Source organism: Equus caballus, chromosome 11, assembly GCF_041296265.1.
Source record: "Equus caballus isolate H_3958 breed thoroughbred chromosome 11, TB-T2T, whole genome shotgun sequence".
Classification (NCBI taxonomy): Eukaryota; Metazoa; Chordata; class Mammalia; order Perissodactyla; family Equidae; genus Equus; species Equus caballus.
In genome coordinates, this window is record NC_091694.1 from 47,892,697 (window position 1) to 47,907,374 (window position 14,678).

The 14,678-nt window shown below is 42.8% G+C and overlaps 2 protein-coding genes across 6 annotated transcripts in view; both read right to left on the minus strand.

Moving 5' to 3' along the window:
- ANKFY1 (ankyrin repeat and FYVE domain containing 1) overlaps positions 1-6,207 on the minus strand; it is an 89,613-nt gene extending 83,406 nt beyond the window's left edge. For 2 of the 5 annotated variants that reach the window (XR_011423434.1, XM_005597676.4), the window contains exon 1: positions 6,081-6,207. Coding sequence is in view for 1 of the 5 variants with exons in the window: in XM_005597676.4 (XP_005597733.1) it covers positions 6,081-6,090 (10 nt within the window). In the remaining 4 variants the exon portion in view is untranslated. Of the gene's footprint in view, positions 1-6,010 lie in introns of all 5 variants that reach the window. The other 3 variants (XR_011423436.1, XM_005597678.4, XM_070227912.1) reach the window with 2 other exon arrangements.
- A 4,581-nt stretch (positions 6,208-10,788) lies between these two features.
- Positions 10,789-14,678, minus strand: part of UBE2G1 (ubiquitin conjugating enzyme E2 G1) — a 106,641-nt gene continuing 102,751 nt past the window's right edge. The window contains exon 6 of the mRNA XM_023653287.2: positions 10,789-13,829. The gene's annotated coding sequence lies outside the window, so the exon portion shown is untranslated. The remainder of the gene's footprint in view (positions 13,830-14,678) is intronic.

The following is a 14,678-nucleotide window of genomic DNA, read 5'->3' on the forward strand; positions in this document are numbered from 1 at the left end:
TAAAGTATCATCTCCCTAGAAAATAGTAACTTCCTGTTGGCATCAGAATAGATAGGCTTCTCACTGGTGATGAATTACTACCACTACTACTTTCCTAAACCTGTCCTGGTGCAGATGGAATTTTTCTTCACTGGGGTTACCGAATATTCATTAATCAAGAGCGCTAAATATAGGAAAACTGCTTAATGGGGAATAAGAAATAAGTGGATATATTTACCGCTGAGAACTCAAGTCCACACATACCCTAATGAAAAGAGGAGGGGAAGGGGAAAGAAAAGACGATAGCAATACCATCTGGAGGAGAGTGCAAACGAATAGCGAGGGTCATAGACACCCCTGACGGTCTGCTTCACTCACTCTCTCTCTCTCACACACACACACACACACCCCGTTTGGATATTATTAAAAACATGATGTGCTAAAAGAGATTTCATATTTTGACTTTTCACCCTTTTAAAAATCTAGCAATTGTAACTGTCATAACTTGAATGCTTTGACAAAGTCCAAAATCCATTATTTAAGCAAAGTTTGCTTTAAAAAACCCTTTTACTCCAGTTACAGATAAAACTCACTATCCATGACTTCTTAGATAGGAAAGATGATCTTATTTTATATATATAAACAATTACATTTGTTTTTAAAAATGGATTCAGTAAAACCATGTTTTATTCAATATTAACTCAATTTGAAAAAAAAGTTTTACGGGAGATGTTGATCTTCACTGAAGCTGAGTGATGCCTAAATTTGGGGTTTTAAAGGCTCCCCAAGTGATTCTCATGTGCAGGGTCCTCCGGGTTGAGAACAACTAGTCTAAACTAATGGAATGACAGCAGAGAGGAAAGAACACATGTGAGAGCTTTATAGGATCCACAGGATTTGGTGACTGACTACAGAGGTAGGGGGAGGTCAGGGATGACTTCTGGGTTACTGACTTGAGGCTGCACTGGACAGTTGTGCCACTAATTATCAATTCAAAAGATAAAACTGAGTAAACTGAAAAGCACTATATGCATGCCTTTTTGAGAAACTTTGCCTTTCTCTCTCTGTTCCACAAGTTCCACTACAGGTGAGACTGTCTTGCTCACTCTGCCATCTCTAGCACAGCAGCTTGCACCTAATAGAAATGAAATACATTTTTCCTGAATGTAATTCAACTCTGTTAAATCTTCTCTGCAAGTCAGTGGTGTGACTTATACATCTTTCAAAACCTCACTCTGTCTAGCACTGATTACAGAGCCGGCTTCACGGGAGACACTCAACAAATATAGCTCACTAGCAAATTTTCACCCTAACAGCAGTCTAACTAGAAATGCTTCCAACTGACTGCTAAGAAAAACCACCTAAAGGTATACTGGGCATGGCAAAGTCATGGTCAAGATATTTGTTCTCAAATCTGTTCCTCCTCTTCCTGTTAACAGCCCAGCCATTAACTGAGTCATCCAGCCCTAGAACCCTTGAGTCATCTTTGATCTCTCTCTTGTCAATATGCAAACAGGTTTCTAAAGTCCTGACTTTTATACCTTCTCTAGTCTCTCTCACACCAGTCCTCACCAGGCCCAATGCCCCTTACCAAAGGACTCATCAGTTGCTACAGTCTCCGCTCCAGCCTCCCTTCCTCCCAAATCCATCCTCTACACTGCAGCCATTTCAACACACCGCAGACAATTTCAGTCACAGCCCTTCCTTGGCTGATATCTTTCAGTAGCCTCACACCATGGCCCAGAGTACACAATCCCTTCATAATCTGGCCCTTAACATACTTTTCCAACTCTCTATCTCACTACTCCTTCCACTGAGAATAATGACCTCTTCCCACTTCCATCTCTCAACATCCAAAAGAGGCCTATTTTGCAAACCTCAGCTAAAACACCATCTCCTGCGGCAAAGGCCACCCCTGACCACCCAAAACACACTCCCCATCGCTTCCCTAAAACATCTCTTCCTATTCTGAGTTTTCAGAACTGCTAAGCATCTTTCACCTTCCACCTTACAAAAGTTTTTTTATTTTTATTTTTTTTCCAAAGATTGGCAGCTGAGCTAACATCTGTTGCCAATCTTCCTTTTTTGTCGTCGTCGTCTTCTTCTCCCCAAATCCCCCCAGTACATAGTTGTAGGTCAGTCTGGCTCTGCTATGTGGGACACCACCTCAGTATGGCCTGACGAGCAGTGCTAGGTCCACACCCAGGATCCGAACCTGTGAAACCCTGGACTACCAAAGCAGAGTGGGCAAACCTGACCACTCAGCCATGGGGCCAGCCTCTAACAATTGTTTTTTTGTTTGTGGGATTTTTTTGCTTGAAGAAGATTAGCCCTGAGCTAACATCTGTGCCAATTTTCCTCCACTTTACACGTGGGTCACTGCTGCAGCATGGCTGACAAGTGGTGTAGGTCTGCACCTGGGATCCAAACCTGCAAACCCCAGCTGCCAAAGCAGAGCATGTCAAACTTAAACACTACGCCACCAGGCTGGTACAATAGTTTTTTATACACATGCTTTTCATCTCACCACCTAGACTGGAGTTCCCTGTGAACAGGCTCTAGGTCTGGCTATTCTTTTTTAACCACTCACTATTTCTCCCTCCACTCCTACTCCATGGTCATCCCATCCTCCACCCCACAGGGCCTTACTAGGCGGAGTTCAAGAAATACCATAGGTCCTTGGCCTACTCAGATTCAACAAAAGAGAATGAGGACACAGCAGTTTCTCATTTTGTTGGGCAAGGCTGTAAATCAGAATATCTCAACTACAGCAACTCACCTTGCCAGTGACTGAACTCTGCATATCTAAACAGGATTCACTATCTCTACTCTGACACATCCACAGTCACTGCAATGAAGAGATAAACTTCTTTTGAATAAAATCCTCAAGGAGAAAACAAACAGCTACTGCTGGTGACAAGTGAAAGAAAGGAAAGGAAGAGAAAAGAAATGAATGGCGTAGAAAGGGATAGTGCTGGAGAGGTCTCCAGACTATACATAATTATCAACAGCCTGGGACATTTGTTAAATGACTAAAATAATAAATGAAAAAATAAATTTCAAAACTGCAAAGAGAGCAAAGACTGAGCTCTTAAGCATTACACTTTAATTGCAAAGACTAAAATGGCCTAGAGAAAAAGTAGGCTTGGCAGCTCCCAGCAGACCGATCTTATTCAGAGCACATTAAGAGCTGGACCAGCCAGCTTACTTGACAAGAGACTAAGGGTGTATCCAGGCAACCTTTCCTGATGTCTGGTAACTGATGCTCAATATACTCATCCGTTCCTTCAACCACAGGCATGAGTCTAAGTTGGGAGGTACAGCAGTAAACAAAACAGAGAAACTCTCTGCCCTCATGGGGTTTATATTTTGATAAGGGAGTAAAAAAAATTAGGGAAGATTTCTGAAGAGGTAAGAACTGAACAGATACCTGAACAAAAGTTGGTTAGTTGTGCGGAGAAGCTGAGGAAGACTGTTCCAGACCAAAGGAACTGCAAGGACAAAGACGTAGAGGTAGAAGCAAGTTGGGAATGTACAAATAACAGCAAGGAAGTCAGTGTGGCAAGAGCACGGTGAATGAGGAGGGAAGTAGGCAGCAGGCTGCAATGCTAACCGGGGGCCCAACCCTACTGGGACCTGAAAGTCGCTGGAAGGCTTTGAAATATATCTCAAGACCATGCAGAGCCATGGGAGTGGGGAAGGGGGTGCGGAGGGGTAAGTGTATTAAGAGTGGGAGAGACATGATCTGATTTATATTTTAAAGGGAACACTGGAAACTGTAAAAATAGACTGTGGGAAGCAAAATCAAGGAGAAAAAGTAAAAAGCAGGAAGACCACGTGGGAGGGACTTTTTTGAGCAATGAAGGAAGCTTAGATTAGGATAGCTGCAGAGATGCAGAGAAGAAACGGAAATTAATTTTAGGACAGACTTTAGCTAAATATATACGGTCAAACCAATCCATGGATGGATGGAAAGAAAGAAAGTTGGTTTCTAAAGAAGTCACGTTAAGAAGTCGTCATACACTCAGTCTCTCCAGGTTCTGTTTACTATTCCTAGAGGCTATTTCCCACATGCTCACACGCTTATACCACCAAAAACCAGTATCAGGGAAGTTCCCACAGAGTGTGCTTACAGATCATGGAATTGTTACACGACACAGATTTTTGCTATTTGTTTTACATTTAAATGAATATCTCAGAAGTGTAGCCAGCTCTGACGAAGTCTGATTAAAGTATAAGCGGCACTAAAGTGGACACCCCCTGCAAAACGTTTTCTTGTTAATCTGACCTTCCTTCGCTTAACAAACAGCTTCAGTTTAATGAGCTAACTAGACTAGAAGCCTTCCCTCAATTCTTCCTAGTCAAGGTTGCAACACTGTTTCCAAAAAGCTTAAAGCAGAACATAGGCTAGGAAATTGGGACACAAAAAAGGTAAAAGAAAAACTGTCAAGTCACAACCTCAAGACTGCGCCTCCCTAGCTATCCTCCCTTGCCAATTGAACCCTGAAAGGATGTTTTGTTTGCTCAAGGTGCATACTCCACTGGCTAGATGTCTCTCAAGGCTACCCTAAGACATGTTTCAAAGCACTTGCAGGACAACAATCGACACACTCAGCAGGAGACACTCCAGAGAGAGCTCCTCATGGCTGGAATCTGACTGCAAAGCACAGCAGGTGCTCAGGAAAACTGCTGAAAGAAAAAGCAGTTGCCCTCCACAATTTCAACCCTGGTAACGCTTTCCCAAAACACTCCTCAACCTCTCCACCTAGCGTGAAAGCGCCGGACTACCCCATTACCCCACATAGGGCCTTTCTGAACCTTTCCACCTCACTGTTGTGAGCAACAAGCTCCATTCGCTGGCTACCTGCTGTGTTAGGCAATATTCTGTGATTTATCCAAAAACTAGCTTCATGGGATGCCTTAGCTTTCTTTCTGTTCTTTTTATTCCCCCTCTGCTTTCATACAATATTTAGCTGATGGTCTAGCGTGGTAGAAAGAGCAAAGACAAAAACTGGGTGCCAGTCCCAGCTACCCTTATAACTGTGGCCTCAATTCCTTTGTCTATAAGGTGCAAATAACACGACGCCAGGCTTCCTTCACAAGGTTGTTCCGAAGTCTAATTCAAATGAGAAAAGCCTGCAAACTGTCGTGTGCCGCCCAAATCTAAGATCCCAGTAAAGATGGGTTCAAAGCTTAGTTCTAAAGCAATAGGACGGGCTGTGACCAGCACAAGGCAGTCACTCAAAAAACATTAATAAGTATTTTCCTCCGATAACGGGGTGAATAGGAGACGGACGCCGGCCAAGTCCGACAGTGTCACTATAGAGTCCCTGGCAGGTAACTCCCCATCTCTGGGCCTTCTTTCCCCCTACCTGTACAGTAAGTCTTTGACAATGAAGGATTTTGATATTGCTGCGTTAAGGGAGGCAGACCCTGAGATGCCAAATTGCCTTTACCTGCAGTGCCATAAGGAAAGCCCCAGAAGAGAGGGTAATGACTGGACTGAGAGGCAGAGGAGCAGATGTCTGGTTTACGAGGAGAGTGACCTTGGCCAACTCCCTTACCGAGCAAACCCCCTCCTCCCCTGCACATCTGGAACCTGCGGAAGGAATCCCAGCCGGCCCAAATCCCGGGATGCTGGGAAGCCCGATCACAGGCCCGGCTTTCCCGCACCCCTCACCCCAAGAGCAGTCCCAGGCGAGGAAGGTACCCCTTCCGGATGCGAGACGTGCCAGGACAGCAGTTTCGATTTCCTAAGAAGGGTTACTTCCCCCGCCGCCTCAGAGCTGCCGGCAATCAAAGGAGCGTGCCCGCCGCCCTCGCGATCCCCGCGGCGCGCTCGGCCCGGACACGGGACCTCCCCGCCCCGCTCCGCAGCCCGCCGCGGTCCCGCGGGGTTGGGCGGCCGGAGGGGCGTTGCCATAGGAATAGCGCTCAAGACCCCGGCCCGAGGCGCCCGGGAGAGGCTGGAGAGGAAGGCTCGCGAGACCCGCTGTGCCCCATGCGACCACGCCCGGCCAAACCCTCTCACGGCTACTTCGCCCAGCCAGCAGCGCCCCCACAGCTCCACGACTTCCCGCGCGGCTCCACAAAACCCCTACCTTCCGCCATGTCGGGCCCGGCCCTGCCTGCAGCCTCGCGAGAAGTGCGCCGCTCAACTGGGGCGGTGCGTAACGGAGGTCTCAAGTCTCGCGAGAGTCACGGGAACCTAGGCAAAGAGAGGAGTCGAGGTTAGCAAAGAGCGGTGAATGAAAGTGGAGGGAGTAGCTGGGCAGAACCGAGAGCCTGTCGCTCTCCACCTAGTACTTTCGAGGCTCGGGACTTCTCAAGCACGGACTGGGCTCTATCATATTCCACGCCCTAGGGAGGGCACTGAGAAGGATGGATACAGCGAGCATAGACTCCTGTATTCTTTGGAAACACCAGACTATAAGAGGGTCGAGAGAGGGATTTTGTTGGTTTTTAGGTTTTTTGTAAAGATGTGAGAGGCTGAGAGAAAAGAGCCAAAGGAGAGGGAAAGGCTAATGACGTTTCAAGGTTCCTGAGGAGGCAGAGAGCCCTCCAAGCGAAGGCAGAAGGACTTCAAAAGGGATTAACTTTAGACTAGAGGCAGCTCTCTGTTATGCTACTAAAACATTTGGAAACAAGAACACGCATGCAGAGAGATGTGAAAGGGAAAAGAGATGCCAGGGAGATCGCTTGATGACATCAGTTTTATGGTGGAAGTCCGTAGGCAAGGGGAACAGAAGAGAGTGAAGAAAATTTGGGAGAGGAATCTGAGGTTGGAAAGCCTGGTTTCAAGTGTTTCCTAGGTGTGGATGGGTCACTTTTTCTCTAGCAGAACTAAACCACTTGGCTGCAAGAAGCAGAGAATATGGATTATAGCATTTGCCCAAGGCTTGGGATTTATTGTCAAAAAGAAACTGCGAGTGCTATGATAATACAGTTCAGGTGCAGACTGAGTAGAGGCCGACGTGGAGTCATAAAACCCCAGGTCCCTGTAATATTGAAGACCAGTGCCCTGCCAACAAGGTTGTGAGAGCCCTGTGGTCAGGATGGCAAACTGGAGTTCATCAGTTAAATAGCACTAGGAAATGATGAAGTCCAGGACAGGGCCATGAAATACAGTAGCTGAAGTGGAAGTGAGAAGCTAGGAAAATTAGGTATTGGAATTTAGATGTAGGGAAGGAAGAAGACCATAAGCCAGGTGCTAAAATCTTTAGTGAATATGGGGATGACTAATAAAAAAAAAAAAAAAAAAAAAAAAAGAGGCCAAAGAGTATATAACTAACTGAATAGCATGAGACCTTTCAAAAAGATTTTTACTCAAAAGAAGGCTGATTGTACCCACTCCTAGAAGCATCAACAGTTAAGGACTGCAGGGGAAGTGGGGGTCTTGGAGATGAGCCAAGAGTAGGAGACATAGGTTGAAAGAAGGACCTGAGAACAAGATAAGGGTGTCAGAACAGAAAAGGGGAGGATTTGAAGCTGGAGAAGTTTTAGGTGCTGCCAAGGTTAAGCATTAGTGGGTAGTGAAGTGGAATGGTGAAGGAATTTAGACTTCAGTTCATGAAAACATAGGGTTATGGAGTTAAAATTTGGGAGAAGAGGGAGGAATTCTGGTTGAGGAACACCTGGGAGATAGAAGGGGAGGGGATATTGAAATGTGTGAGAACAATGGTGTGCTCAGGGAAATGATGTTCCAGTGTGGTGGGAAACTGAAGATGTGAAGGAAGTCTAGGCTGGGAGGTGCTTAGAGGAGCTGCTCTGAGCAAGCAGCACTTAGACTAAGGAGGGTAGGGGAGTATTGCCAGGCTCAATGGAGGTGCCATAGAACCAAGCTTCCCGGCCTGTCAAGAATGGTTTATAGGTATGCCAAATGGTAAGCCCTTGGGGCCATCAGGGTGGCCACAAGCAGCCTCATCTGTTTATCTTAAGAGTACCCTATAAATATTTTCTGGGTAATAACATAAACATGACATAAAAGTGGTTGGGAAGTACTGTCATAGCTGATGCATTTTGCACCATTTGACTTATCTTTGCCTCACCAGCATCAGCCTAGCATCTGACATACAGCCAGTGCTCAAAATGTTTGATGAGTTGTTACCACTGTGAGCTATAGCAGAAGTCAAGAAAACCTGAGTTCAAGTTTGGCTCTGCAACTGATTTGCTGTGTTGATCATGGGCAAGTTCCTGCAAGCTATCTCAGATTCCTCATCAATTTCAAGGAGTTGGACTAGAATTCACGGTTCATAATGATTTGGAGGGTCATGACCCCTTTTGAGAATTTGAAGACAACCAGGGACCCTCTCCCTTAGAGCAGCACATGCAAGAATAAACAAATTTGTGCCCTTTCGGTTTGCTTGGACTAGATGCTCACAATCAAGTGAGAACTCACCTTAAGGGATTCAATCAATTTATGGGCTTGACTATCTCCTCATCACAACCTACCTTCAAGAAGCCTCTATCAGAGGAGAAAGCATGCCTCTTAGAGATACCATTAATATACTAATATCTCTGAACCTTTGTCTTCTGAGGGGACTGTTATTGGTTGAAACCCCCAAGCTACAGAGGACTTCTTAATAAAGCCTGTAAAATAAAGCATCTGTAGTATTCACTGCACTGTAACACCCAACAGGCTTGGATGGAGCTATCACATTAGATATGACCTGAAATATAGACACTTGGAAAAATCAGAGCACTAGAACGTGGTTCATTTCAGACCTAATTCAGGTTTTGCTATCAGATTAAGAGGAACTCAGTGTGCAGTTGTCTCGGACAGGGACATGAAGTGCAGGACGGGATGGATACTCACAGCTTTCAGAGCACAGGGGAACACTCTTTTTGGGGAGACAGTGTCCTATCACGGTAGAAGAGGGAAGGGAGGGCAGCACTAGACTGGTCGTCCAATGAATTGGGTTCAAGTACCAGCCTCAACACATCTGCTCTCTACATGACCTTGGAAAAAATGTTCCTGAGGTCAGGGGTCATGGCACCCAGCACGGAAGGAAGGTCATGGAACTGAATCCCAGGTGCGAAACTTACTTGCTCTACAATCTAGACAAGTTAACTGAACCTGTTGCCTCATGAGAAACTATTACTTCGGAGGATCCTTCTAAGAATTTGACTAGAGCCTTTATGAAACTTGCCTAGCACAAGCCTGCCACAAAGTAGAGGCTTAATAAATAGGAACTTGATTTCTGGTGCTCGTTAGGAATAAATGAGATGTCACTGTGAACACACAAGTGCCATTATACTTTTCCTAATGGATACTGCTGGGAAGGGAAAAAATTAAGTATCTTGCCTATAACTTTCTGTGCAGCTCCTATGTTTAAGTTGTGTCTGGCTGCCTTGTGAAAGCCCTTTTCTTCTCCATTTTATTCGACCTATGTGAACAGGATTCAAAGTTCTTTAATCATTTCACTACAGCCCAGTGTGATGTGCTGACTCAACAAGCCAAAAACCCCTTAATCCTACCTTGGCAGTCAGGTTACACACATCTGAAACTGAGCAACCAAAAATATTTTTTCCTGGAAATAATTTGCTATGCAAACTGAATCCTGTTCTGGTTTGCAGTCTTCCAGAAGGGAAAAAACTTAAATCTGATAAGATGGTTACCAGCTCAACTTTATAAGGGAGAGGGAGAAAATCAACTGGTTCTTCTGCTGAAGCCCAATGCCTTGCACACAATGGGTTGAAAACCTGTTCATTTGCATTTTTTTCTTCTCCCCAAAGTCCCCCATTACATTGTTTGTATACTCTAGTTGTGAGTGCTTCTGGTTGTGCAATGTGGGACGCCGCCTCAGCGTGGCCTGGTGAGTGGTGCCATGTCTACGCCCAGGATCCGAACCAGCGAAACCCTGGGCCACCGAAGTGGAGCGCGCGAACTTAACCACTTGGCCATGAGGCTGGCCCCTGTTCATTTGCATTTGAAGCAGCATGCAAATAAAACTTTTTTGCTATATACCTTGAGTAAATGATTATGCATAAAACTGATATTTAACATTCAGGGACATCATCTAGGCCCTTGTATAATAGTTTTATTTCAAATATATTTATCAGGGAAAATAAACTCTGAAAATGATCCCCAATCTTCCCCAAACTGCTCTCAAGGACGATTTTCTTGTTTCTAACTCAGCTCTGATTAAAAGATCTGGCTCCATGTTTTTTTCTGAGTTTGTCAGGAAGAAGCCTTAATAGCCACTGGCAACTTATATCAAGACAAAGAAGCTTTCAACACCTAACACTGTAACTCCATATGCACTGTATGTAAGGATGCAGGGTGAAAAGCTGGATATTGACATCCTATTAAGAAAAAAAAGAAAGGGAAAACGTCTTGCCTCTTTTGCCACTAACTAAGTGATCCTGGGCAGGTATTTGGGCCAAATTTGCCCATCTGTTTAGAGGAGGGAAGGTGGTGACTGAGATGGTGCCTCCAGTCTCTTCCAGTTCACTTTTGAGTCTGGGTCCTTCACCTTTTAGCTTATCTTTATCTTTATGGTCAACCCAGTTAAGGCCAAAGACAAAATCCCCAAAAATGCTCTAACATGTGCTCACGTTATTAAAGTTCTAAATCAGCATGAACATAAACTCTGATTAAGAACGGTGCTTGGCCCAGTACTGGAAATTTTAAGACCATTATGTCAGGTTGGAAGTTAACTTTCCACCCTCTGGTTCCTTCTTTAAATGAAGTTAAAATTCTTCATCAAGGTTCCCCTGTGGACCCTTTGATAACATGTGCTGTTTATATAGAAAGAATCCCACAACTTGCTTTTGAGACCTGCATCCTAAAACCAAAATAGCTCATGATACAGCCTCTAAGTCATCATTTATTGATTTATAGAGCACCCATCACATGATCGAGGTGCTTTACAATACAGTAAACATCACAACAGAACTCACATAGTTAAATACAATCAACAAATTACAGAACTAAAAAAAACTGGAATGAAGCAACATTATGTCAAATTTCAAAGATGCTGAGAAGTGGCAGTACAAAAAAGGTAATTCCACCAACTGTAGACCAGACGGGCAAAAATACACAGGCACCACAACCCAAAATGGGCAGATTTGTAGAGGGTGAGTGAGCATATAAAATAAAATTTCACAACCAAGAATGAAGGCCATTAAAGATACTATGACACCCAAGTGATCATAGAACTAGTGGAATAACCTCACAAAGATATTACCTTATAATGACAATGAAACCAACTTCATATGGATTTTATACTCACAAAAAGAGGCCAGAAAGCCACTGAGATCATCCATCCCATAATGAGCAGAGACTGAAATCTGTAAGCCTTTATAAGAACTTGGAATAAATTTAGGAAACAGCCAATACTTCTACAGTCCATTAGACTATGTAGATGTTGATAGTTGGCACAAGGTTAGGGACAAAAATCCTTTTCCTAAAGCAGAGAGGACTCACCTCACACTAATGATGAGGCACTGGTGGGACAGAAGCCACCTGGATCAGTGTCACCTGAGTGTGGTTTAATATAAAATGTAGAGGCATTTAAATTCACACTGTCAGATGAACACTGGGAAAGGCACAGATGACACCTCTGACAGAGGAAAGGAAGTCAAAACATCTATCGTGGCCTGTGTTTCCCTATGTAGCACTGTCAGGCACTACATGGAAAGGAGTGTAAGAGAGGGGTACTCATTCCTGGCTCTCCCTTCTACTTCCCCTAGACCTAGCCCTAAATAACACGTGGTTATACCAAAGTCACTGCATTAAAGTGGCACTTAAAGTTCAAGAATAGCTGTCCCTGAGTTACTAGGTCATTTGCTACTCCCTCAAGAGTCAAATCCCATGTTTTAACTCAACAGATTGCTAGCCAAATTACAGCAATAGGAGAGCAAAATTCAGACTCCATTTTGCCACGAGCAACCACCATGTGAACAATTTCTGATTTAAGAGTAAAAGGGATTGCGTTCAAAGTCCCAGATAGGTGTGCAGTACTGGCACTTTGGGGCAATAGTTTTTTTACAGAGTCTTTGAAAAAACAAAGTCACAAACGAACCTCTTGAAGAAAACTGGGCTGCGATGAATCAAGTCAGACAATTTTCACATTCAGTCATTACACATTTATGGGCTTTTATTATGCTTCAGAGTGGAGAACAGACTGGGATTTAGAAAAATTACTCTCTACTGTGACTTCATCCTCAACCATTTAACTTCTGCTTAAAAAGGGGCATGCAAAGCCTGTCGAGGACTGGTCTACTTGCAGGAATCCTTGCACTCTTCTGCCAAAGCACTTCTCCAAACCCCACAGAACAGTGATGCACCACTTCTCAGTGATCCTCACAATTAACACCATGTCCCATCTGACACTATCTCAAGTTTTATCCCTTACGTGCCAAAGACTACTTCCCAATCCCAACCTCACACCAAACATAGAGGAACCTGGGCCTGCCTTTAACACTGCACATGCTCATTTTACCATTTCCTGAAGTTGTTTCAGAAAACTTATGATATGAAATATACTTATGCTCAAACACTAATAAAATCCAAGTGCACTATGTCAGTGACAGATCTATATGTCAAATAGCAACGCATTTACACTCCTGTAATGCTTTGAGATTCACATAAGAATCTAGATAGAGCCCAATACATAGACTGCCATGGCCATGTGATTTTCAAGTATTAAGTTTGCATAAGGAATCAACCTGAGATTTTTCTAAACTGCACTTCTCTGGCATTCAGTATTATAACCTTCATTCAATACAATAAAAGCCAACAACTTGACAATTATTGGAAAAAAATTATATTTTGGAAGAACTCACTACATAAGGTGACAGAATTCCAAAATCAAATTACATGAAAATATACATCGCAATTTCTTTGTACAATAGGTGGGAAAAATCTGCAGTGTAGAAGAATAGAGGCAAAGAAATATGAAGGGCTAAGGAGAAGGATATGAATGTGAACAGTATTTTTAATAGCAAATCCAAAAGTTAAGTAGAAAGAAAGCCTGTAGCTGTGCATGCTTTACTCATCCAACCTTAACATTAGGCAACTGGAGGGCATAAAACCAAATCAGAATTTTGTATTGTTTGGGGTAAATTTGAAGAAGTTGAATTCAGAACCAACTCTTTTAGTTTTCAGGGATAATGACTGAATTCAAGAGCTCTCAACAGCCAAAAAATGTTATTGCTACATCCAATCCAAGAGATGGGTGCAACTAGAATACAAAAAGGACAAAGCACCTAGTGATGACCACTCCTCTGAAGTCATCTTTAAAAATCAAGTAGTTGCTTATTAAGTATTTCAGTATTTGAATTAAATGATTTGAAAACTTTCTGACAGACGAGAGGAAAAGCAAAGGGGAGTGTCAAAACAAAGAAGATACAAAAGTTTAGTAAGTGAAAAGAGTTTAATGAAGCCTCAATGGTTTAAAGGAAACTAAATGGAAACTTTTAATCCTAATTGCTTTTCATCTGACATGCTTTAAGGAGTCTTTTAAAACTGATAAGAAACAATGAATAGGGAAAGAAAACCTGCTAAAATCTTTTAGAATTTACACGATTCTTATTCTACTACAAGAAAGCATTATTTGGTACAAGGTGTATTTGTGGATGTACATGAACAGTATATATATTATCCGGATCATGTTGTGCTATGTACAGGTCTTTACAATTCTTCCTGAAGGTTAAAACAGTTCATTAGAATTCAAAATGCGTAATCATCGGTAAGTTGGCACTTGTTAGGCTCTTGTCAGCATTGATACTGGCATGTTTTATTGCAGCCCAGTTCCAGCCAGTGTTTGCCAACTTGTTACAACAGAAGTCCAGCAATAGGTGGGTAGAGTGCAGGAAAAACAGTGCCATGTTTCTCAATTGGAGACCTACAACAAAACAAAGAGCATTATATAATGAACTTATAAATTACAAAAGAATTAACTGATTAGAAACTGTTACTCATATTCTATTTCTTTGGAAACGAGTTATTAATTTCATTTTAAGCTCACTTTTGTGCTTGTCCAGTATGATAGCCACATATGGCCATTTCCTTTTAAATTTAAATAATAGTATATAAAATTTAAAATTTAGTTCCTCAGTCATACTAGCCACACTTCAAGTGCTCAATATGGCTAATGACTACCATATTGAACAGTGCAGACGCAGAATATTTCCATCAGCGCAGAAAGTTCTATTACACAGCTATAATTTAGATTTTTCAATACTCTAAATGTCTTTCAACTTATATTATAGCTAGAGTCAAAAACAGAAGAACTACTTAAAAGTTAAGTGCTCGGGGAATTTACAAACATTTAAGGATACTCAGAGAAACAATTTAAGATTGCCACACTTCTCAACTTTCTAAATTTTATCCAATTCTCTAGGTTCACTCCAAACCCATTTTCTCCACGAAGCCTCCCATAACTGACCCTCCATCCCAGTTACCATTTTCTATTGTTTTGTATCTTGGAGTCTCGTGTCCTCAATTTGCTTAGAAATCAAGAACCACATCTAAATAAAAACAACTACCATCTTATTGAGTGCTTATTATATGCCAAGCAGAGTATTTAAGTGCTTTTACAAACTTATCCCATGGAATGTTCATCATCACTATATGGAGTTTCCCCCTATTTTACAGATAAAAGTGAAACAAGGTCACACAGCTAATAAGCGGCAGAGTTTCTTGCTCAAAAAGTTAGGAAAACATCCCACTACTGGGTATCTATCCAAAGAGC